The sequence below is a fragment of the Ascaphus truei genome, chromosome 5 (genome assembly GCF_040206685.1).
Source record: "Ascaphus truei isolate aAscTru1 chromosome 5, aAscTru1.hap1, whole genome shotgun sequence".
NCBI lineage: Eukaryota > Metazoa > Chordata > Amphibia > Anura > Ascaphidae > Ascaphus > Ascaphus truei.
Genome location: NC_134487.1, coordinates 73773902 through 73799830, shown reverse-complemented (window position 1 = coordinate 73799830; position 25929 = coordinate 73773902). Strand labels below are relative to the sequence as shown.

Here is a 25929-nt window from a genome sequence, read left to right as displayed (position 1 = left end):
TCCTCCCCTCTCATCCCGCCCCAACATACCAATACTGCCACCCCTCTACAGACTCTATGGACTATTACCCATTGAGTTCCCAATTATCTCTTCTTATGATTTATATGTTTTTTTATTTTTTTTTATAACTTGTTCTAACTGATCCCATTCATGGTTTAAGTGTATACAACAATACCCCTGTTACCCTGTGTCCCTACCTATACCCCTAAGTGTATCTTTGCAGATTAAATAAATCATGACACGGTGTAATATGTCATGTGTTGTTGTTCATCTGAGTTTGTATTTACCTAATTTTAAGACCTGCTAAGGAACAGATGATTGTTATTATGTCCTGATATGTAAAACCATAGAATTCAAAGAGGGTGTACTTTCTTTTTCACACAACTATGTGTGTGTATGTATGTATATATATATATATATATATATATGCAAATATAGCTGTATGCTCATCTGCATGTCTTAGGCTGGTCTGCAACCCCACCTTTCCCCATTATCACCCAGCATACAGCACTTCCACTGCACTTCCACTTCTATATCTATAGAAAAGAGAGAGGAGAGAGCGCACGCCCCATAGTACAAAACCGTAAATTTATTGAGGGGAAGGGGGGAAGGGGGGGAAAAATGCACTCACAAGGGTACAAGGTTTAAAAGCATTTCGTGATCATAATCACCACCATCCAGTAACTTCACTTGATTCTTTAGAAGGCCCTCGATCTCGAAGATGGAGGAATCACAATCTTTCAACATGTCCAGGGTAAGTGGATAGTTCGGCAACAAGTTCCAGAGATCCCAAAGAATATCTCCTTGCTGGCAGGCCTCTGTGGTGTCTGGAAAAAGTCACCCGTGTGTGACGAAACGCGTCAGGGAGCGTCATCACGTAATACGCATAGACACTACGTCATCACGGAGCGCAGGAGCAGACCAACTCAAGAGCCAGACGCCACAGAGGCCTGCCAGCAAGGAGATATTCTTTGGGATCTCTGTGAACTTGTTGCCGAACTATCCACTTACCCTGACATCTTGAAAGATTGTGGTTCCTCCATCTTCGAGATCGAGGGCCTTCTAAAGAATCAAGTGCAGTTACTGGATGGTGGTGATTATGATCACGAAATGCTTTTAAACCTTAAACCCTTGTGAGTGCATTTTTCCCCCCTTCCCCCCTTCCCCCCTTCCCCTCAATAAATTTACAGTTTTATACTGTGGGGCGTGCGCTCTCTCCTCTCTCTTTTCTGCAGATTCCTTACGGATGTGGTTAATCCTCTTGAGAGCAGCCGGAGACCCCTTGCACCAACATCTATCTATATTGTTGGACTATTGCCCTGAGGACTGGTTTTTACCTTCTTAATTGCTTTTTGTTTAAAATTCCTGTTTTTCACAGTGTATGTTATTAATAGGTTATTAACAGGTTGTTCATTTATTTATTGACAATATTAATTTATATTCACTTTTTTGAAATATTTGCACAGGCACTTAGTTAGTTATACTTTTAATATTAATCATTTATTATATATATTTAGTATATTTATTATTGAATATTATATATTTAGTACATTTAATAGCCACTACATCCTCACTTGTATTAATACCTTTACTAGGCGCTGCTTCATTGCCTTTTTGTTTGTCTCTTATATATATATCTATCTATATATATATATATATATATATATATATATATATATATATATACACACAGCTCAACCCCCTTATAACGCTGTGCTTGGGGGGTCCAAAGAATCACATCGCGTTATAAGCGGATCGCGTTAGAAATAATGTACAATTGTATGCATTGTACAATAAAGTATTTAAGGTACCAATAATCGTGTTGTAAAGTATTCATAAATACGAAAACTGGGAGCCACACTTGCATCGCGTTATAAGCGGATTCGCGTTGTAACGGATCGCGTTATAACGGGGTTGAGCTATATATATATATATATATATATATATATATATATAGCGAAGAAATGACCTAGGCGCAGATATGCAGGGAGAGAGAAGAAAAGGAGAGAAACATCATAGGGCAGTATATCTGAGCAATCAGGGCTTAGGTGGTAAAATATGCACTTACACTTAATCCGGCAATTGTTAGCCTTTAATCCACAGTGGGACTCCGGAACTCTGCTGCTGGTGATCTTTAATTCCCCAGTTCGTCCTTTATTTTCAGGCTCACATGATATTTCCAACAGCTACTGTGGCATCATCACCGTTCCGATGTATTGAATCGAATTTGGGCAGTTGAGAGTTTAATGAGTCTCTCACACTCGTGTCTCTCAGACGCCGGTTCACTGCACAGTAGTTGTTTGGAATCCCTTCCGCATCACGTGCTCCGGCTCCGGTTCTCGCGAGACTTCGTCTCCCTCGATAGACAGTAAACCAGCTTCTGCTCCGATGCAAAGGATCTCTCCGCAGCGCGTCTCAACTTGCTCCACCAATGCGCATGCCCTACGCGTTTCTCCACTTGGGCTTCGTCAGGGGATAATTTTAGGGGTTAATACCTCTCGGTTGACTGATTGGCCAGGTGTGTTGGTTATTTACTGTGCATCTAACAAAGTGTTTTGTTTTGCGCTGTTGTATCTTGTTTTATATATTTATATATATATATATATATAAATATATATATATATATATATATATATATATATATATATATATATATACTATTGGTCATAGTAAACAAATATATATATATATATATTCACAGTGCTTCTCCGTGTAGGGAGCATGCAGCTAGTGAAAACATTGGCCTTACATTTGTGTAAAACAGACAGTGAATCCCAGCGCTTCTCCACCGAGCCACCAACAAATGGGAAAATAAATATTCACAGTGAAAACTAAATCTGTAAAACAAAGGAGACTTTTGGTTACATAATTTGATCAAATAATGATAAGCCTGCTAACCACACCAAGGTAAGTCTCAGTAGCAGGTCCCTATGCTAAATGTACACTAATGTAAAATAGTGGTGCCCACTAGGAGCGTGCTGCTAAGGGTTTAATTCGGCCCAACATAAAATGTAAATATATATATTTTGGATTGGGTGACTTATCTTTTCTATTCAGATGCCCAATACAGTTTTTCATGATTACTGAACCGAGTGCAGTCTTTCTTTACCGGACGAGAGAATGGTAATGTTGTTTTTTATATATATATATATATATATATATATATATATATATATATATATATATATATATATATATAATGCCATATCCTGGTGTGATATTGTTGATAAAAATGTAATGATCTTGAATATAGACAACGTCTATGTCTATGTTCAAGATCATTACATTTTTATCAACGATATCACACCAGGATCGGATGCTTTTTCTTCTTTTTTTTTTCTCTATTCAGGTCGTGTAAACGGAGGTGGTTGTGCCCATGAAGAAGGCTGCCAGTGATAGCGGATAACTTTATATGTTTTTTTAAATAATTTTTTCATGGACATTTTAATCGTTTATTTTTTTTATAATACACCCACTAACTTCTCATAAGCACTATTGTCTGGTATTAGTTTAGTCCCAGTTATTAATTTATAGTCATTGATTTACTAGTTATTAACATTCATTGATGTCTATTTTTATATGGTTCTGATATACAGTATACTGTATATGTATGTGTTTTTTCCACATCAAATAATTTGATACATTTATATATACCATTTAGGTTTTTGGGATTTACACTTATTGCTAAACAGTTAGGAGGCGCATTCTAATTCAATATATTCAGTGTTACACACATATATACATATACACACACACACACACACACACACACACACACACACACACACACTAGGTTAGAAAGTAGTAGTCATCCTCCGCCATTGGGCATTTTGTCACTTTTTATAAATGCGGTTCAGAAAATGCGATTTGCAATCGAGAATAGCATTTTTTCACACATTTCATACCGTGAGTTCAGAACATGCCAAACGTGCGATTTGGCAATGACAAATTCAAAGCTACTAGAATAAGTCCCTTAGCCTTTTGCAGTTTTCAGAGCTACTAGAATACAGGATTCTAAAAATATTTGGTTTTGGTCATTCCGCATGGATTTGCACAGCCGGAGTGAAAACATTTGTTCGAAAAAAAAAAGGCTTTTTATACACAACATGCAATATCGCTTCTACACTGTACTTCAGACAGATGCATTAAGACAATTTGAAGCTACTAGGATAAGCCCCTTAATGTTTCATATTTTTATACTTTAACTACATTTCGTCTTTCCAGTAGGTAACTAGTACTTGAAAAATAAAATAATGGTTTAGCCATATATGAAAATTAGGAAGACTGGAGAATATGATTTAGGTCAGTGTTGAAACATAGGTTTGTAAATGGTTTTGGGACTGGGATTTCTTTCTCAGAGAAAAAAACATACTTTATATGATAGCATAATTATGAATTAGTTATGAAGAAATCTTAAAAAAAAAAAAAAATAACTATCATACTGCTTAACACAAAAAATGTAAACAACTGCATACAACTTTTTAATTGCCACATTCCTCATCTAGAATACGGACGTATTTTATTTCACAGGCAGAGCCAGCAGTTGTGTCTGGATTACTTACAGTGCTTCACAGAAAATTGGAAAACAAGAAGAGAAGAGCCAAACCAATTGAACACATTATATAATGCACAGTATCCGTTCACATTTCACACCCATGAATACTTCATTTTCCGTAATCACCTCCCAGCTGCCACAAGGGGTTATTTACCTCTGCATTTAGTTTTTAATCAAATCAACCAACTCCTCTGGGCTTTTTTCCTGCCCACTGTATGAAATGCATAACGAGTAGCTGGCATCGAGCAAGGAGGAGCAGCTGCGGGAATTGGAAGTGGGCTGGGGTGGTTCTATATAGTTGAATAGCACCGAATATTGGCTTCTAGGACTCAAGGCAGGCAGAGCTAATTAATTGTTTGCAATTTAATGATAAGGACTTGGTTCCTCCTCAAGGGCATGGTTTAGACTACATTCTTTCCTCGTAAGGACCAGAAGACAATTTACTAACCTTGTTACAATTATGTGCTTAATTTATTTATTTTTAAGCAAAAGGAGGCATGAACTCTATCTTCAGTATTACATTGACATTTGGTTCCAGATCATGAGATGTCCATCAAGTGTAAAATTGGGATTATTGAGAATGATATGAATGCACTGAACATGTGCACTGAGTCATTCCCATGTTAAAAAAGAAAATATAAGCAACGTTTACATCGACCATCGAAATGTAAAAATATGGTGTCAGTGGACATCTTAGAATGATGAGATATGAGATGAAAACTCTAGATTTTGGTCCCTTCAGCAATTACATTTACCACCAGAATAAAAGAACATTGCTAACGTTAACAAGGAAATATACAGCTGACATACTAGCAAAAAAACAATGAAATAGTCAAGAGGGCTGAATTGTTAGCCTTGTGTTAATTAAATTGTGTGGTTGAGCACAATAAAATAATAATTATACAAATCAGCCTGCACAAGGTACCCAGGTTGCCTGTCGTTCCCAAACTTATTTAGACAGTCATCCTTGGATTTATTTTGCAATTTCTGCACAGCATATCAGACAAAAAAGAAGCAAGAGAAGAGAAAAGCGTTTGAGAGAGGCAAGTGAATTTTGAGAGAGGCATTGTGAATTTAGAGGAATGTAAACTACAAAGAGACAAAAATGGCTCAATTTATGAAGCTCTATTAGCCTATTTAATATTCAACCTAAGTTAACCCCTAGTCAATGTAGCAAATAACGAGACATTAACTAGGATTTATTCCCATAAAAAAGCATGGTGGTACATAGAAATGGACGTTATTCTAAATGACATGCAAACAAGCTCATAATAGTCTAAAGTATATTCATCCCATATTCAGTCAAATCTGTTAGATTAACACCAGGAAAGAACGCTACGTTTTTAAGTCCTACTTAGTCCTTGCGTTACTCCCATCTAGACCGAAAATTATGGCTTTTGCTGGAGAGGAGAGAAGAGGACTGTGGAGTAGACAGAGACCAATATAGGCGGGTGCCCATTGATTTATACACCTACGGTACAAATAGATTCACCTCGGCTCCATGAGCTGAGATACCTTGCAAATATACCAATATAAATCATTTGAATATATATATAAATATATATAAATTAGTATATTTCCATAAACCCTATTTCAGAGTCTAGGTGGGAGTGCTGTCAAGATATAAATAATGTCACATTATTTGAAAATAAAGCAGCATAATGCGATGTTAATCCAGAAACTGAAAAAATACAGGGCGCCTAAAATAATACATATGGCGCACTGGTTCCAGTCGTGGTGGTGACTGACAGGTCTTTCAGCACCGACCGCTTACTTTAGCGTGTGGAGGAAGGAGTGAGGGGGATCGGCAAAGGTAAGCAAGGCACACAGGGTGGAGAGGAGGGAGCCCCAGTGGAGCGCTCCCGGACTCTGCACACCCCATCGCTCTCAATTCTGCCTGTGCAGCCAATGGGACCAAGCCTGTGGGTGGGAGGGGAGGATTACATGTGTGTCAGTGTCATGCATGTGTGTGAGTAAACGCAAGTGTCAGGGTGTCACAGGCAGTGGCGGATTTCCCATTAGGCCCGGGCCTAGGATGGCAACATTTTGGGGTGGCAAAAATGTCCTTTTGCCGCATTCTCGGGCCTGATGGGAAGTCACTTAACTGTGTTGCGCGCCTCCTTTCCAGCCACCCTCCTGCTCCTTCTGAACCGCAGTGTCAAAGGATGGTGCGGACGTCACCAATGCGACTGGTCGTGGCAACGCGACGTCGCAACGTCAAATGACATTGTGTTACCATGGCAACACGACGCCATGCGACATCATATTGGTGACGTCCACGGAGTCTTTTGCCGCTGCAGTTCAGGAGGATAAGGGCAGCAAGGAGGTGCGCGCCACAGCCAAGTGCCTAAGGGCAGCAGATTTTAAAATCCGCAACTGGCGACACACAGAAAGCCGCGGACAGAAGGAGGGGTGGGGGGAGAATTGAAAGCGGGCACAGCAGTCCCCCACTGCTCCACAAAACCCTGTCTTCTGCAAATTCTGGTTGACTCCTATGTGTTTTTTTTTTTTTTTTTAGGTGTTAATGTTTGCATACGATTAGTGAATAAGGCATTGACTCAGGGAAAATACCATCCATTCATGTTTTAGGTAATATCACGTTATTTGCCATGATACAACAGAGCTTTGTGAGCCTATGAATAAGCGTATACTTTAATAGAATAACAAGTATAAAACAGAAAAAGCCGAATTTCTGGGGAACCATATTGTGATTTTGTTCTATTGACCAGATAGTAGAAGAGGTCAGAATTCAATAAGAAAACACATTCTGTATTTATGTAGAAATTAGAGTGATGCTGCCAAGTAAGTCTGTTTTACAAAACTGTTAACTTTGTTCTATTCTGTGCCATGCTTTTCAATATTAAACTGTTTCTTATATGCTAAATATTCTAAGCTATATTTAGAACAATACAGTAGCTACTCTATAGAAGTTAAGAAAAGGAAACTGTGATTCATTGTAAATTAGTCCTAAAAGACGTAGAATAGCATGAAACATTTTCCCATTGTAAAAGCAAGCTCTTCTGTTATTTTTAATAGGCACATCTGCTACAGCGAAGCTTTAGCTAGGCTAATGAAAGTGGACAAATGCAGAATGAAAACAAGAAAGTCAAATATTTAATGCAAGGAACATGCAATCTTTAAAACATGCCTAAATACAAAATGTACTTCCCAAGTACCTTTATTTTTTCTCTAGACAAACATAAGGAAAATGTCATGCAGAATATTAACAAATTACTTGTTACCTACATAGCTATTGTGTAAGGTACAAAGTGATAAAGAAATATATATATATATATATATATATATATATATATATATATATATATATATAGTGTTTGACAAATACGCATAACCACACGCCCGTGGCGAGTGGATTTGGGCCGCTGGCGAGCCGTACTGCGGCTCTATGAATTCCCCTGCTCACACCAAATTTTTTATTTTATTTTTAAATAAATAAATAATCCCCCTCCCTGATTGGGTTGACGCGGGGAAGAGGGCCAGCTGGGAGCTATGGGTTAGCCCCTTCCCCCGATCTCCTCCCCCTCCTGCCCCTGATCTCCTTCCCCCCTGCCCCCGATCCCCGCTTGCTGCCTGGGGCGGGAGGTAGGCTGGGGGGGTCCCCGCTTGCTGCCTGGGGCGGGAGGTAGGCTGGGGGGGTCCCCGCTTGTTGCCCGGGGCAGGAGGTAGGCTGCTGCGGCAGCAGCGGTGTCCGCCTCTGGAGGGGGTGCAATGTCCGCTTCGGGGGGGCGGGGCGGTGCAGCGCCCACTTCCACTTTGGGGGGGGTGCTGCTGTGGCGTCCGCTTCGGGGGAGGAGGGGTGCTGCGGTGTCCGCCTCTGGAGAGGAGGCGGCCCCCCCATGCCTTGCAGAGGCCCCCCTGCCGTGCCCTCCTGTGTGTCTGTGGGTGTGTCTGTGGGTGTGGGTGTCTGTGGGTGTGTGTGTCTGTGGGTGGGTGTGTGTCTGTGAGTGTGTGTGTCTGTAGTGTGTGTGTGTCTGTAGTGTGTGTGTCTGTGAGTGTGTGTGTCTGTGAGTGTGTGTGTATGTGAGTGTGTGTGTCTGTGTGTCACCCTCTCACCCTCTCCCTGTGTCACCCTCTCCCTGTGTCGCCCTCTCCCTGTGTCGCCCTCTCCCTGTGTCGCCCTCTCCCTCTCCCTGTCGCCCACACCCTTTCCCTGTCGCCCTCACCCTTTCCCTGTCGCCCTCACCCTTTCCCTGTCGCCCTCACCCTTTCCCTGTCGCCCTCACGCTCTCCCTGTCACCCTCACCCACTCCCTGTCGCCCTCACCCTCTCCCTGTCACCCTCACCCATCCCTGTTGCCCTCACCCATTCCCTGTCGCCCTCACCCTCTCCCTGTGTCACCCTTTCCCTGTCGTCCTCACTGTTTCCCTGTCGCCCTCACCCTTTCCCTGTCGCCCTCACCCTCTCCCTGTGTCACCCTTTCCCTGTCGCCCTCTCCCTCTCTCTGTCGCCCTCTCCCTCTCTCTGTCGCTCTCTCTGTCTTTGTCTCTCATTCTCACTCTGTGTGTGTTCTCTCTCTCTCTCTGTCTCTCTCATTCTCTCTCTTTCTCTGCATCTCTCTCATTCTCTCTCTCTCTTTCTCTGTGTCTCCCTTTCTCTGTGTCTCCCTTTCTCTGTGTCTCCCTTTCTCTGTGTCTCCCTTTCTCTGTGTCTCCCTTTCTCTGTGTCTCCCTTTCTCTGTCTCCCTTTCTCTGTGTCTAAGTTAGCCCCTTCCCCTGATTTCCTCCCCCTCCTGCTCCTGATCTCCTCCCCCTCCTGCTCCTGATCTCCTTCCCTCCTGCCCCCGATCCCCGCTTGCTGCCCGGGGCGGGAGGTAGGCTGGGGGGGTCCCCGCTTGCTGCCTGGGGCGGGAGGTAGGCTGGGGGGGTCCCCGCTTGGTGCCCGGGGCGGGAGGTAGGCTGCTGCGGCAGCGGCGGTGTCCGCCTCTGGAGGGGGTGCAATGTCCGCTTCGGGGGGATGGGGCGGTGCGGCGCCCGCTTCCGCTTTGGGGGGGGTGCTGCTGTGGCGTCCGCTTCGGGGGAGGAGGGGTGCTGCGGTGTCCGCCTCTGGAGGGGGGTGGCCCCCCCTGCCTTGCAGAGGCCACCCTGCCGTGCCCTCCTGTGTGTCTGTGGGTGTGTCTGTGGGTGTGTCTGTGAGTGTGTGTGTCTGTGAGTGTGTGTGTGTCTGTGAGTGTGTGTGTGTCTGTCTGTGAGTGTGTGTTTGTCTGTCTGTGAGTGTGTGTGTCTGAGTGTGTGTGTCTGTAGTGTGTGTGTCTGTGAGTGTGTGTCTGTGAGTGTGTGTGTCTGTGAGTGTGTGTGTCTGTGTGTCACCCTCTCTCCCTCTCCCTGTCACCCTCTCCCTGTGTCAACCTCACCCTCTCCCTGTGTCACCCTCTCCCTGTGTCACCCTCTCCCTGTGTCACCCTCTCCCTCTCCCTGTCGCCCTCACCCTCTCCCTGTCACCCTCTCCCTGTCGCCCTCACCCTCTCCCTGTCACCCTCACCTATCCCTGTCGCCCTCACCCTCTCCCTGTGTCACCCTTTCCCTGTCGTCCTCACCGTTTCCCTGTCGCCCTCACCCTTTCCCTATCACCCTCACCCTCTCCCTGTGTCACCCTTTCCCTGTCGCCCTCTCCCTCTCTCTGTCGCCCTCTCCCTCTCTTTGTCGCTCTCCCTCTGTCTTTGTCTCTCAATCTCTCTCTTAACTGCCATATACCTACACCGAAATAACCTATACTGCTTTCTTCCAGATCTAACTCTCGAGCTTCACACGGAAGACATCGGAATCCCCCCTAAACCAGAAGACAGGTAAGGAACACCTCCCCTCCAATGTATAACATTGCGGGAATGAGGGTACCTGGACATTGAGGGGCTGCGGATCAGGTAAGATCCCCGGTGGGATTGCTGCTTTAGATATTGTGACGTGGGGGCATCCAGGCACTAGTTATGGGGTTCAGGAAACTAGTCATTCACATCCTGTTTTTTTTTCTAAATCTGACATTTACACACACACACACACACACACACACACACACACAAGTAACAATTACTAATTGTAGTATAATGTAATACAATAAATAAACTGTCGACAACAAATGTTGTTCTTACTAGGAATTTATTCATTTTTTTTTTTTTAAAAGCGGGTCTGGGGGGCGGGACTAGGTGGCGAGTAGATTTTTTGTTCGGCGAGTAGATTTTTGGGTGATTTGTCGAACCGCTATGTGTATATGTGTATATATATAGCGTATTTGTAGAGCCGTGTGTGTGTGTGTGTATATATTGGGTCATATATTTTCTCCCGCCGCCAGCTGTCTCCCTCCTATGCCACCCTGCTCCACTCCTGTGGTCTTCAGTTGTCCTCTTCTCCACCCACCGCCCACCCTACTCGCCAGCTGCTAATATCAACTTGCCACGACTGAGCGTATTTGTAGAGCCGTGCGTGTGTGTGTGTGTGTATATACACACACACACACACACACACACACACATGGCTCTACAAATACGCTCAGTCGTGGCAAGTGGGAGAAAAGGATCAAGTACCATGTCAGCAGGGTAGCAGAGGAGGAAGACAGCACAGAGTGGGAGAAGAACACAGAGACCATGTGAGCGGAGCAGGGCGGCACAGGAGAGCAGCTTTACAGACTTCCGGTGCTTGCCGCTGGTACAGTGCAGCTCGTCTACAGTCGTTCTTCTGTGCCGCCCGGCTCCGTTCACATGGTCTCAGTACTCTACTCCCACCAGGTGCTGTCATCCTTCTGTGCTGCCCTGCTCCACTGCTCCACTGACATGGACCTCAGTCTTCTACTCCCACTGTCAGCTACCTTCCTCCTGTGCAGCCCCACTCTGCTCCCATGGTCTTAAGTCCTCCTCTTCTTCCGCCACCGTCAACCATCTTCCTCCTCTTCTGCCCTGCTCCACCGAAGCCAGGTAAGTGAGAGGAAGAGAAGGAGGAGGGGGGAGAGGAGGAGGGGGGAGAGGAGAAGGGTGAAAAGAAGAGGGGGTGAAAAGAAGAGGAGGGGATGAGAGAGGAAGAGGAGAAGGATGGGGGTGAGAGAGGCAGCGCACGCTCAGTCACATTTTCACAATAGTACGTGCTGTAAAAAGAAAATTTGGTTGAGTCCCTATTTTTTGTCTGGCGAGTAGCGTTTTGCATAATTTGTCGAGCCCTGCACATACATTCTGTTTTTGAGTCTTGGAGTCTACAAGTAAATCTGCTTTGCTTGTAAAGTAATTATGAGGCCGTCATTAAGATTACAAATGCAAAGAAAAGAATAATATATATAGCTACCCATCTATCTGCACAAGCTCCTCACCCCTACCACATGCAGCACTTATAATCTGAGATCTGACTCCAAAAGGATGTTCATGGTCCCGAGGTTCAACAAAGTATCCGGCCGCTCCTCCTTCTCTTACCGTGCGCCCCACAACTGGAACAATCTACCGGAGACTCTCACTGTCGCCACCAGTCTAAGTTCCTTCAAAACCAAAGCTGTCTCACTTTCTAACCTTGTCTGTAACTGCTACATACGTCTATAATATATATTATCTCTAACTGTGCATGCTATGTCTTGTATATAATGTATACCCTGTTCACTTATGTAACTGTATTTGTAACCATGTATTATTTGTCTTAACTCTGTGGCCAGGACATACTTGAAAGCGAGAGGTAACTCTCAGAGTATCACTTCCTGGTAAAATATTTTATAAATAAATAAATAAATACAAACTGCACATTCTAACTGGTGCAATTAATTGATCCTTTTTTTTATATTTGTATATTACACTTACAAATATTAATAAAAACAAAGGATAGACAGCACACAAACGAGATACATCGAATGACTAAATGGTGCACAAGGGAACAAGGAGGAACCCTATTTTCTTCACACAATGAGTAAACACTATAATATGTTCCCAGCACTCAGTAACGACTAGTCACTAGTAACGCAATAAGCCAAAAAATTATTTAATGAGTATAGTAGAACAACAAACGATAATAAACCCTAGGGGTGTATGGGATAATGAAACAATCATGACTCAACACGTGGAGTGGAAGACAAGGGAGGGGAGGGAAAGACAAAGGAAAAAGGATCCCTGATACGTTGTCCCCTTCCCCTGCATCACCCACCCACCCCCCCCTTTTTTTGTCTCCCCTTTGTTTTTTCCCCAGTGTTATCCCTTTTCCTTTGTCTTTCCCTCCCCCACCCTTTCCCTGTTTCTCCCTCCCCTCCCTTGTCTTCCACTCCACGTGTTGGGTTATAATTTTTTTCATTATCCCTCTGGGTTTATTATCGTTTGTAGTTCTACTTTACGCATGAAATAATTTTTTGGCTTATTCCGCTATCTACTAGTTGTAACTGAGTGCTGGGAACATGTTGTAGTGTTTACAAATATTAATGATTTATTTCTTTTATCGACTGTTTAATACAACGAAAAGTATAACAACATCTAAAAAATATGCAGCACTGAACAACACTCCAACTGTTGCTATGACAACACACAAAAATACATGTATTGCACAAGAGAAACCACAGGCCAGCATCAACTATGTGTTTCTGGTAGCTTACAAAAAACATTCAGGGGCAGATACATCAACGTACAGAAAGTGGGAATAGAAATATGTTTTGATGCATTGCTCCTTTATCAGTTTGTATTTGTGTCAAATGTAAGAACATTTTTTCAACATTTGATACAAATTGAAAGCCAGAAAAGTTTAGGATACCTTGGACCTAGCAGTTTAAATACAAAATTAAAAAGTGACACGCAGAGATGCAGATGTTGATACATCCCATTAAATTGTGCATCATGGAACTCCTCCCTAACTCCTGTTATTGACACTCCCCAAATCCCAGACTGACGCACATGGTGCAGAACTTGGAGCAAATGCCTTGTACATCTGTGTGTCAGTCACTATTTGTAATTGTGTGTGTTTGTGTGCGCTTTGTATGTTTTGGTGTTGCGTGTGTTTCTGATAGAGAGATGTGGGGTTGAAGAGTTTATCAATGCAAAATCTACAAATACTGTAAATATTCTGTTTATGTGTAACCCCTGTGTCTGCCCACCAACAACAGAACACAGCCCCCAGCAAGTTCCTCTCCATGAACATAAGACTATGCTAAGCCAGTAAGGAGGCTGGTGAACGAGGAGGGACTATCAGGGGGAGTGCCTTAAGCCTTAAGTGCTGGGGGCAGCCATGACAGATCTGCACAGATCTGTCATGGGGGACCTTACGTGTACCTGCACGTCTCCCACGTGGGAGTAGGAGAGCCGATCAGCTGCTGAGAAGCAAGCAGGAGACAGATGGCCGATGGACGGGATCCCACACGGAATCAGAGCAAAGATGTACTACACCATATATCTTTGTGACGCACAGGCCTGCAACTTACATTTTAATACATGAACTCCAACGAGATACCGGTATCACACAGGATTGGGAGACCTGGTTGTCATGATAGGCTTGCCAGGCATGTAATAAAGGGGTCAACCCCCAGTTGGCCGCCCCTACAATCGTGCAGGATGCAAGGGGTTAATGGAATCGTATACATGTATTTCTGCAGTCCCCTGCTTCAGCACAAAATGTATTCCCCTTTGTTTTGTGTGTTCCCGTCCTGTGATGTGATTGCACTAAACATCTACACTGGGATCAGGCCGGGAGGGAAGGGGTTAATTGTGATTGAATGTTTATGGCCCTTTGTTCCCCTTCCCGCCTTTTTGGCCACCATTTGCAGCAACATACAGAATGCCGTGTATTCCTATGCAGAGTTTACAGGGCTGTTGCAATTACTGCCGTTTTTGAAATGAGGTTTCGGACCTAAAAACCTTATCTCTAATATCACAATACCTGGAGGGCTGAAATTTGTCCACGGGGCAGAGACCCCTGAGTCAGGATTGCATGGCAGGTCTCAGCCCTCTCAGATTAACCGAACTGAGTATTTTTGATATATATAAATTGTGATATATTTCTGTATAGTCAGGGCTACCCAATTAGCCCACGAAAGTTCCTGGCCATTTGGAATTGTAATGAGCCATCAGGCGCCGATGAGTCTGCGTGCTTTGTCCAGATCAAGGCTTCACCCCCCAGATTGAGCGTGCAGGGGGGAGAGATAGCAGGATCTGGTTGTGTATGTTTAAGTGCCACAAATCACACCTCCAGCCAGCCTTTCCTCTGTGAAGAAATACAGATGGTAGACTCATAGGCACCAGGCTTAAGAGTGGGGTGCACTAAATGGGACTCTGACTGACAGTGTGTGCGCATGTCCCACCTACCAGGGGGCATGTACCAGCTGCTTCCCACGTGAGCTGGCAAAAGTTAATTGGGTCCAGATAATTGTTCTCCAATACCTGGGTCCCAATGTTAAGGAGTAGAGGCTAAAATCTATTTAAGTGACTGTAAGCCCTCTACCCAGTTGTCTTCGTTTGTATCCTGTATTGCTGAATGAATTGCTAGCCTGAATCCTGGCTACTTCATGGTCCCCTTCCTAAGTAAGTGTAAATATTCCGTTTGTTATTTGTCCAACATTGTGTGTCCACCTTATTTGAAGGAATAAAATCTCTTTATCATATCACAGTCGTATTCAATTCATCCCAGTAATAATGTGTATCTTATAACCCTGTAAATGATCGTGACACTCGTACAAGGACTTTAACAGACATACCTGTGCAGCATCTTGAGTGAAGTGGTTATATCTAATTACATTGTGTATGTACTGAATGATCCTCACGTTAGAGGATCATATTGTTATATTGGTGCCTAGCGATAATTACATTATAAATACCCTTGTGTTAGAAACATTACTGTAGTCTGCATCCCTTTGTCTGACCTACGGTCACATGTGGGGAGTAATGTATATAGATGGAGGAGTCAAGCTCCCGCCTCAGCAGTAGATGTCAAACTGAGGATATGCAAAATATTTGACTTTGCATTCAGGAATCGGAATTATAATGACTGATTGAGACTCTATGAAAAAGTTTATCTATCAAAAGTATTCTTTTCTGCTTTCATCAGTTCACCAATCCAGACATTGTACTTGACTGTATATAAAACAATTGTTTGAAATTATGAATGTATAAAGATTTTGAAAATACGAGATACTTAATATCTTACTTGTTAGCTACCAGGCGCATCACAGTCCAATCTTTGGGAAACATCTCAGGTCTTATAAGAATTCGAAAGACTGTAAATATCTGCAGCAAAAAATCCTAAGAGAGAAAAAAAGAAAGAGGCAAACAATCTTTATCATAACTAACAGAAATGCAAATAATTTTAAACAGAAGTGCGAAACGGGAGGAGGTAAAAGTTTTTTCCCCCTATCAACCTAGGATGATATGACAATCAGTAAATCAACCCCAAAAAAAACACCATGGCACAAACATCTGTTATCTAGTGTACATCATATCAACTCAATTACATGGGTATCTCTAAGATATGTTACTAAACTATAAACCAAAGAAAAATGTGAAACTCATGGGTTCGAAGGATCTGTCTCTCCAGTGATAATTACCAGTAAGAGGCATAATAATGGTCAGTAGATCAACCACTGGTGACTGCAAAGATGTCAATATCTGCACCAAAATATCACTGTTGGTGTCCTAGAATTAAGGTTAGAACGGACATGCAACTTTGAAAATGCACATGTTTTGTGATGAATACGGCTGTTCTATGGAATGTCTCCAGTTCAAAATCTAAGAGATGCAATGGAACTCCTGCTCACCGAGACATGATAAATTAACCCATGAATGGATAATTAGTTTATTATTAGTTTATTTTTATACAAGTAACATATAATAAAAATATGAAAAGGGAAGTAATAAAAGTAAAGTTATAAGATGGAATTGCAAAATGTGTGGCAGTTTTAATAATGGGAGTATTGGTGCTATGACTGTATTGTTTTTGCAACACAGTTTCTGAGTATGCATTGGTCCACATAAAGTTTGTTCTGAGAGACAGCTGGTAATTTCCTCAAATGAACTGCTTCTTTCCCAAAACGTGAACTAAGAAAACTGTCTGTAAAATGTGATCGCCTATACCCCTGTCTCTCTGTAAAAGTGGTAATTTGATATAATATTAGAGCAGACATTTCAGAACACTACAAATACAAGCTTCCAACCACCAGTGATGAACTTTTAGCAGCACCTGTGCTATACAGAAGTAAGACTGAGCTTTAGGCACATCTGCTAATCAATAATAAAACTGTAAATATACATATTTAAAATACAGCAAAGACTGCTCCAGATCATATATTAAAATCATTAGATTTAAATTATTTCCAAAACAAAATTCTCTAAGGCCACATTTTTTACCTCTAGTTCATAAAGTATCCAGCATTACTATGCTGAAATATGTCAGTTAAAATGATCCTAGCAAAATCAATCACATCATACCAGTAACCATGAAACGCTGCATACGTTTCCATCTACAGTATTTTTAATACTAATGGCTCCAATAGGTTTCCCGGGGCCCAAGACTAGAGTCTCCATCGGGTGCAGGGGTTGTTGAGTAGGGGGAGGTATCTGCTCCCCCAGTTTGTGGCCCTTTGAGTTCCCCACACCCCGTCACTCCCAGTTCCTGACATCTCTCTCTTCTCCCCCTCTTTTCTCCCTCCCTCCCACTCACTCTCCTCCCCCCCCCCCATTCACTAAATCACTCCCCATCTTCTCTCTCACTCTTCTGCGCCCCTTCTCTCACTCTTTCATAACCCCCTTTCTCTCTTTCCCCACCACCCCTTTCGCTCACTCTTTCCTCCCACATTTCCCTTCACCGTTAAGCAACCAAAATGTACACAATGGTGCAATGGATATCTACTGAACAAACTGTGCATATGTTTAATTTAAAACATGAAACATTTTAATAAAATATATGCTCCATTTATCATATATTCTCTTTTTATAATCATTCACAAGGCTTTACAATGAGTTTGCTAATGGGAGATGATGATCCTTTTATGGTTTTTGATGGCCCATGAGGTGTCACTATTACTTATAGATGAATATGTAGCTTGAACTCTCTTACTTCGGTAATAAATTATGAATGACAAAAAAAATCCTCAATATTAGTCTCACCATTTTACAGATTTTTTTTCTGTAATGGCCCTAAATTGTATTTTAAATAGTATTAAATTATGATCTAGTAGAAACTACTGCAGTATAAAATGATACTTGTGTTCTGATTTCTTCTAAGACAATTCTGGTATATACATTATGTATTATTAATATAAGCTAAACAAAATAGAATAGGAATAACCTATTTTCTGTCCCATTCATAGTTTCACATTGAAAAAAAAATGCTTTGTACTACAGAATTGTTAACACAATATAGCTAGGACCGTTTGTAAATATTAAGGGCGATTCCACGATATCTTCTGGCACCACTTTATAAATATGTTCTTAAATTGTTACATTTAGACCTTTTTTTAAACATTGTGCTGTAAATAACTGGATTGGAACACTACAGGATATGGAAAATAAATAGCAAAGCACAGAGTACTATTAGACAATGGGTATAAAGATAACATCTATAACGTGTATCCTTGACAACATGCACAGGAGTGATAGGTTTAAATTATATCTGTGCATACAGTATTTAGAAAAGCTTTTCACAGAGAGAAACAATAATGTGATTTGAGATTGTGACACTCACAGACAGGGAGCACAGGAACTTGAGAAGGGGTGAATACGATCTGGACTGGGCAGGTAGTGTTCACTATTGGGGTTCCTGGGAGTGGGAATGAGAGGAGCTTAGTTTGGCTCTCACTGTGGTGGAACGAACATTCATTATCTAAGGGTAAAAGGGGACGATAAACAGCACTCTGATAGTGTTAAATTTATGCAATTGCAGGGTGCACGGAACAAAAGGGGACCCTTATTCCCCTGTATAGTACTAACAAATCTATGTAAGTACCAGCACTCACTGTCTAATAGCTAAATGAAGAAACCAGTATCACAAATGGGCATGTCACAAAGTGAGGGGTGGGGGGGGGGGGAAGGAAAACGGAAAGTATGCTAGGGCAGCAATAATCCACTAAAGTCAATGCCAGTAGTTCAAGTACCACAAGATTCTTGCTGCCCTGCTATTAGCTGTTTAGCTGTATTTAGCCTACACTGTATGTTTGCTATCTATTTTCAGGGGTGTCTGATTTGACCAGTTATAGGGGAAGGGAGGCTTAGGGAAGTACCTCTGGGACCAATTTGGACCAGGGGGAATGGGCCAGATGAAGAGGTAGTCCCTCGAAACGTCGCCCCCCCTAGCATACTTTCCGTTCTCCGTTTTTTGTGTATATTCCTTGTGTTTCATGTTTTTTCCCCTTTACTTTCCCCCCCCCCCCCCCCCACCCCTCACTTTGTGACATGCCCATTTGTGATACTGGTTTCTGCAAACACATTTGATTTATTTCTGGTTCGTTTTATTATTAAATGTTTATTCTGCATTACAACTGTTTTCATCATTTAGCTATTAGACAGTGAGTGCTGGTACTTACGTAGATTTGTTTGAACATTCATTATGTTTCTGTGCAGTCCCATCCTGTGTATTGTTATATGTTTATGTAAAAAACAAAACAAATAGGACATTGAAAAAAAGACTAAGAAGCCTATTCAGGTAGCTTCGATAAGTGACTTATCGACAGTTTTGAGCACGTTGAGCACGTTTGCATGTGTAGCTATTCAGAAAGCTATGATAACTTGCCAAAATCACTCGAAAACTGCTTCTTCTCGATCGGTAGAGCTGGCTGAGAGAAACAGAGTGGTAGCTCAAATATGCTTGAGCTCTTCAGGTTGCTCTGCGATTCACATCGCGGCTGCAACTCGCAGGTTCTGGCAAGATGGGATCTGCGATGTGACTGATAGAAAAAAATGTATTCTTTCTACCAAAAAGGTAAGGAGGCATGCTACCTGAATGGCTGTCTTCCCTCCTTTTTTGGTGACGTCACATCACTCCAAAAAAGGAAAGGCATCACATAGTACATCCACAAATTGGATTGGTGGATGTACCATGTGATTGCTTCCAATTTTTTTTTGCTGGAGACGTCATCTTAAATGGAGGGAAGCATATGCTACCTGATTGGCTGGCTTCCCTCCCTTAAAATGACGTCACATCATTTAAAAAAATGGAAGGGGCAGGGGTATGTACAACTTCAATTTACTATATGCTAGCTGGGTAATGTTTTATTTTCAATAGGCAAATGCGCTATTATCTAGTTCTGGATAATAGGGATTATGCCCATTACTGTACTGAATTTGTTGGTGGAGGTGAGGGGGGGGGGATTATTAGGGCATATGGGGTGGGTAGTACATTGGCAATCAATGGGTGAATTGGATAGTATTGATTGCTGTATTGTGTTTTAATGTTTATTGAGGGCAGAGGGGGTGGGCGAAGGGGTAGTTGCCCTGGGGTGAGTGGTTAGGCATCTCGGGTGGGTAGCGGGAGGGGTTAACCCCATAACTGCTATGGTAATGAAGGGATTAACACATCTCGCAACCATCCCGGTAGGCCTAATCTCCCACCCTGGGGCAACTAGCCCCTTCACTCACCCCCTCCACCTCCAACAAACCAGGTACTCTGGTTTAACCCCTTCATTACCTTAGCGGCTAGTCGCTAAGGTAATGAAGCTGTTGTTATTTTATTTTAATAACACAGTATTGAATCCAGAGTTGAACCGCATTAATTTCAGCCCGGGGACCCCCTGCTTCCCGAGTTACAGGCCCAAGTACGGGGTGCCGGTATCTCACTGCATTGTTTAAATCTCCGGCGTCACGTGAGCGGGACATTTAAACTTTGTGAAGATTCCGGCACCCCATACCTGGGCCTGTAACTTGTGAAGTAGAGGTGTGAAATGGCAGAGAGGGAGAGAAAAGTGTGAGGGGGAAGAGAGAGAGATGGAGAGGTGGGGAGAGAGAGGTGTGTGTGAGGAGTGGAGAAAGATGTGGGGGTGAGGAATGGGGAGAGAGGTGAGGGAGGAGAGTAAGGTAGAGTGAGGAGTGGAGAGGGGGAAATTGGTGGGGGAGAAAGAAGTGGTTATTAGTGACTATGTGAGTCAGTTAGGTCATAGGTTACTTTCTATTATCCTTCCCCCACTGATGATGCAGACAGAGTCTTGCAGTCGGATTTAAGAATTGGCCCCCAACCTATTCTGAGTTTGACGGGCCTGCCATAATGTGTCCACGGACACTGTTTAGAGTGGAACAGAGACTAGTATCACGTGGATAAATCCTTTTGTTCAATGCCTATTATATGTATGTATATCTTTATTTAGAAATCCCCATTGCTTTTCCTCCATGGTGAAGATGCTGTCCGTGTAGCGAATGCTATCACCTGTTTGGGACTCCTGGTGGATCATGCTTTGTCTAAAGTACTGCTTTTAAATTGTAAGTTTGGACATCTTTTATTGTCTATAAATACATGAACGCTCACCATAGTACGCATTGTCTTATTCTTGCTGTTCGTTCAGGAAATGAAGAGTGCCTTTTCTGTCACTTTTTGTCTGCTAACCAGAACAGTTTCAAGAATTTACACAATGCCCTTGACAATAACCTAGAAATCATATCAAATCTCTGGTACATCTGAATACTTTCACTAGTCACTACAATTATAAATCATTGTTTTATTGACCCATTAATGCAAAGACCATGTTGACCCAAGAAACTTCACAAGAGAGACAGAGAATTTTTTTCAATTAAAGTGAACTCATCGCTTGCTGTATTGTTAACACAAGGGACTAGGTTAAAGGCATTAACGTGGCAATAATGTACGTGGACAAAATAGTGGAACTGCATAAAGATATGTCATTATTTAAGTGATAATCCCCGAAGAACAGGGCATTACTGAAGGTATTATTACTATTATAAGCTAAATGTAGACTTATTTTTAATTTTTCATAAGATACATTTTTGTAGTCATATTGATTTTTATCAGCATGATTGTCTACATTCTTAAGCTTTTACTCAAGTTTATTAAAAGGAAATTGTACATATACACAGCGCCCTCTATACACACACACACACTCACTGCAGCGCCCCTCTATACACACTCTGCAACCCCCTTGCCTCCCCCCCACTATATACACAAACACACTCTGCAGTCCCCACTATACACTGTGCTGACACACTGCAGAGACAAACACAAATCAACAAAACAGGCTGTCACCTCTACATCCACAAAACACACACTAGCAGCCCCCTCCCTACACCCACTGCAGCCCCCTGGAAACCCACACACTGCAGATACACATACCAACAAAACACTCTGCACCCCATCTCCACCCACAAAACACACACTGAGGACACACATACTGCAGCTCCCCCTCTACACCAACAAAACACACACCAACAGAAGACACACTAATAAAACACTCTGCTGACCCCTTTTACACCCACAAAACACACACACACAAACACACAAACCTTTCCCCTCACTCTCCTGTGCGGACCTCTCTGCAGACAGGGAGGGGGAGGAGTCATTGCCTTGCTGGTGCCTTCTGTCCAATCACCTCCCTTGTCTAAGAGCAAATTTCACTCTATGTGAGTGAACTGAAAGCTGATTGGCTGAAAAACTTGGCAAGCTGCCAAAAATTCTGGGCCATTACTGATTGGATAATGCTCGGAATTTTAACCAATCAGAGAGCAGGGATTTCAATAATGCCCAGAATTTACCAACTTTAGCCTATAATCAATAATAAAGGTTGAGAGCACTCGCATGGGCTTACATAAAGATATATTTATTATTACAAATGGTCGATGTTTCAGTCCCAAACAGGACCTTTCTGAAGACCTTGAGAAAGGTCTAGGTAGGGACTGAAACGTTGAACATTTTTTATAAATAAATACACCTTTATAAACGCCCATGCGAGCGCTCTCAACCTTTCTTATTGATATAACATATAGACAGCTTTATCTATGTCCATGTGTGCACCGTGGCAGTAATTCCCATCTCGTGAGTCCTCTTTCCTTTTAATACTTGTAACCCTCCCTGCCTGGCTTCTAGGTAGATTAAATCTGTGTACTGTGTTTGGCTACTCAATATTGGTTGCATTGACTCAGGGTGCTGGATTCAGGCGGCTCGGATAGAAAATAACAGGTGTCAGGAACTTTTGTAGTACAAGAGTCTTTTATTTGTGTCTCCAGGCACAGGGACCACTGAGACGCACATTGCAATGTTTTGCTTCTGTAGCCAGGTCCCCTCTGGCTTCCCGGGTCCCCGATCCTTTCCCCCTTACCTCCGTATGTGAGAAGGCAGCTGCGGGGGCGAGCGCGTCGCCAGGGGCACCCAGTGGCGTCGGAGGCAGGGCACCACCATCTTTGTTATGTCCATGCATGCGCAGAGGCTTGCTCATGCGCAGAAGCGACATGGCGGCCATCTTGCATTTGGCGTTAGGCTCACGCAGATGCGATGCGGCGGCCATTACAGGGAGTGAGAAGAGGCGCACCAGTCAGAAACATACCCCAGATCACGCACGCGGTCCCAATTCTAAAGAGGCCCATGGGGAATTACAACTCCCATCAGCCCCAGGGGCTGGAGCTCAGGTGATGCCACAGCAGCCAATAGGGCTTGCAAGATTCTCCTGCTGGAGAAAGATACATTGCTGCGCACAGACCATGCAAGTCAGTTGGTGCTGGGATAAGGTAGGGGGAGGTAGTGTGTGTAGGGAGCCAGTGCTCCTACACTAGGCCAGGTTACCCCCTAGGCCCCAGCTAGGCCCAACTCACCTTTCAGTTTGTGCTATAGGGAAGCCCCCTTTGGTAGGGACCCTTCCCTTAGCAGAGTCTAAGTTTAGTCAGGGACACAGCTGCAGTGTTGCGTGCTCTGACAAGAAGGGTCAGTGTTGCAGGGAATCATTCTCTGCAGAGCAGAGACAGAGACTGTCTGGGTGGTGAGGTCATCAGAAGGAAAACATCCACCAGTAGGAGGACGCCATCGCTGAGGCTTCGGCGCTGGACACAGACGGTCCTCTTCCATTGTTCTGCGGTACCCGGGTGCAGGAGCACCGGGCAGGTATCATCCAAATCACCAAGTGCACCACCTATACATTTCATATTAGAGGGCAGCGCTGTTCCACACTTTGGTGGGGGTGCGTGACTATTGGTGACTCCTGAGTACACAGGGTGTGTGGGGGTTAAAGCCCTGTGAGGTGACCGGGTAGTTGTGCCTAGTAGTGTTACAGAGTGACACAAAGGTTGCTGTTGATGTAATATGTTTGTGTTTTGTTGCATATATAGTAAACCTGTTTTATATATACCTTTGGTGTATGTGGTTTATATATGTGGGTCCTGTGTTAGGGGACATTCTACCCATAGAATCCTACACAGGTGGAGGCGCTGTTTATGTAAGATCGCTCCAGAGGATACACCCCAGGTTCTCACTGGCGGAGGTTCATGCCTCCTGTGAATGTGACAGGTAAAAGCACCATACACCTGGTAACATACATATAGATTCCCCTCACATGCCCTCTAACTGCGATTGGGGGGTGGGGATATGTGTTACACTTCCATTAGTGCCCACTCTTAAAACTCAAATGAAGGTACGTTGACTAAGGTGCTTTACTTGAGTGGGACCGGACCCCTTTTGTTGCTGAGATCATCATCGGTATTACCCCGGTTACACTAGCCCTTTGCAAGTGACTACAATACCTTTGGCCTGTTTGGGACCTGCCACTTCCATAGAGACTGAGAGGCATATTAAAGCTGATCCTCTGGGAGCCCTTTTTCCTGTGGCCCTCTGTAGCATGCTGTTTTCCTATCTTTTAGATATGTTGGACATAATTAAACCTTTTCTGGGATCCTAACTTATAGGGGCACTATGCCCATCCACAACATAATAAAGCAGGGGGGCCTGACCTGTGCTATTACTTTATGAACACTCCTATCTACTCTGCCCGAGGCTCCTCTCCTCCTCTGGGAACTTGAATACAAATATATTTCGGGGACAGTACAAGGAGCTTTCAAAAGAACTATTCAGCCCGGGCAGTACAAAGGACTCGGTGTCTTCCCTTAAGGTTGGAGGAAAGGAGATTTCACCAGCAACAAAGGAAATGGTTCTTTACAGTAAGGGCAGTTAAAGTTACCCATGGAGACTGTGATGGCAGATACAATAGATTTGTCCAAAAACAGGTTGGACATCTTTTTAGAAAGGAAAGATATACAGGGATATACAAAATACGTAAACATGGGAAGGATGTTGATCCAGGGAGTAATACAATTGCCAATTCTTGGAGTCAGGCAGGAATTTATTTTCCCCCTTATGAGATATCATTGGATGATATGTCACTGGAGTTTTTTGTTTGCCTTCCTCTGGATCAATAAGTATGTGTAGATATAGGATAAAGTATCTGTTGTCTAAATTTAGCATGGGTTGAACTTTTCAACCTCATCTACTATTTAACTATGTAACTTCTAGACCCTTCCCCCTATCTTTTATATCTTTCTGACATCACCATCCCCATGTCAAAAGAAGATGGGGTCCCGCACACACTATCCCACTAGTAACTTGCAACCTGGTAACCCTATTAAGGGGGGGTTACATACTATTCACTAACAGCCACATTCTTTGCACCTAGTAAAACTAATGTAAGACATTTAATGGACTGGCACTATTTGGAAAGCTTGTATGGACGTTGCTGTTTGTATGGCAAAACTTCTACAGACTTAGTGTGACGCCTACATAATATTAAAGTAACTGTGGCCTCAGTTTAACGGCCCAAATCATGAAATCTGATAAGTTGCATACTTGTGTTACCCATTGTCTTTTTTCAGAAGATAATGCAGGAAATAGCCTTATTTTTTTAACATTGTTTGCTACCACTGCCGTTTTCATTATTTGTTGAAAAACTGCATGGACCTCATTTTGTATTTCTTCATGTTCAACAGGTGACCCAACTTGCGCAAGGGGAAAAACACAGCATTTGTGGAAAAATGCATTACGTGTTAATGACCTACCCGAAGTTCATCCTTTGTGCTGAAGCTCTCTAGAAGTTGTTGATAATGCCGGTCTGTCATTTGTCTCAATAGAGATAATAGAGAGGCAACAAACTCATCCTGGGAGCAAACAATAAATAAAAGATTTGGTAGATACAATAAAAACGTAATGTACTGTTACTATTGACAATGAATAATTGAACAGAACATTTCAGCCGTAGTAAACATGGTTAAGAGTGGATTAAAAAAATCCCAAAGATCGGTGCTCAAAGACAACACAATAGAGAATAATAAAGCAAATATCAATTCCAAATGTCTTTAGTGCATCAATGGCAATCAATGAAGATGGAGGCGGTCCCGTGGTAACAATATGTATATATATGTATATATATATATATATATATATATATATGTGTGTGTGTGTATGTGTGTGTATATATACACACACACACACTATATACCAAGTGTTGAAACAACT

At 42.9% G+C, this 25929-nt stretch overlaps 1 protein-coding gene across 5 annotated transcripts in view; it reads right to left on the bottom strand.

Moving 5' to 3' along the window:
• The window catches only part of DOCK4 (dedicator of cytokinesis 4), a 446778-nt gene that overhangs the window by 101119 nt on the left and 319730 nt on the right, over nt 1-25929 (bottom strand). For all 5 annotated transcript variants that reach the window (XM_075600022.1, XM_075600024.1, XM_075600026.1 and 2 more), the window contains 2 exons: nt 25473-25571; nt 15655-15749 (listed from right to left, as the gene is read on the bottom strand). In XM_075600022.1, coding sequence (XP_075456137.1) covers nt 15655-15749; nt 25473-25571 — 194 coding nt within the window. The remainder of the gene's footprint in view (nt 1-15654; nt 15750-25472; nt 25572-25929) is intronic.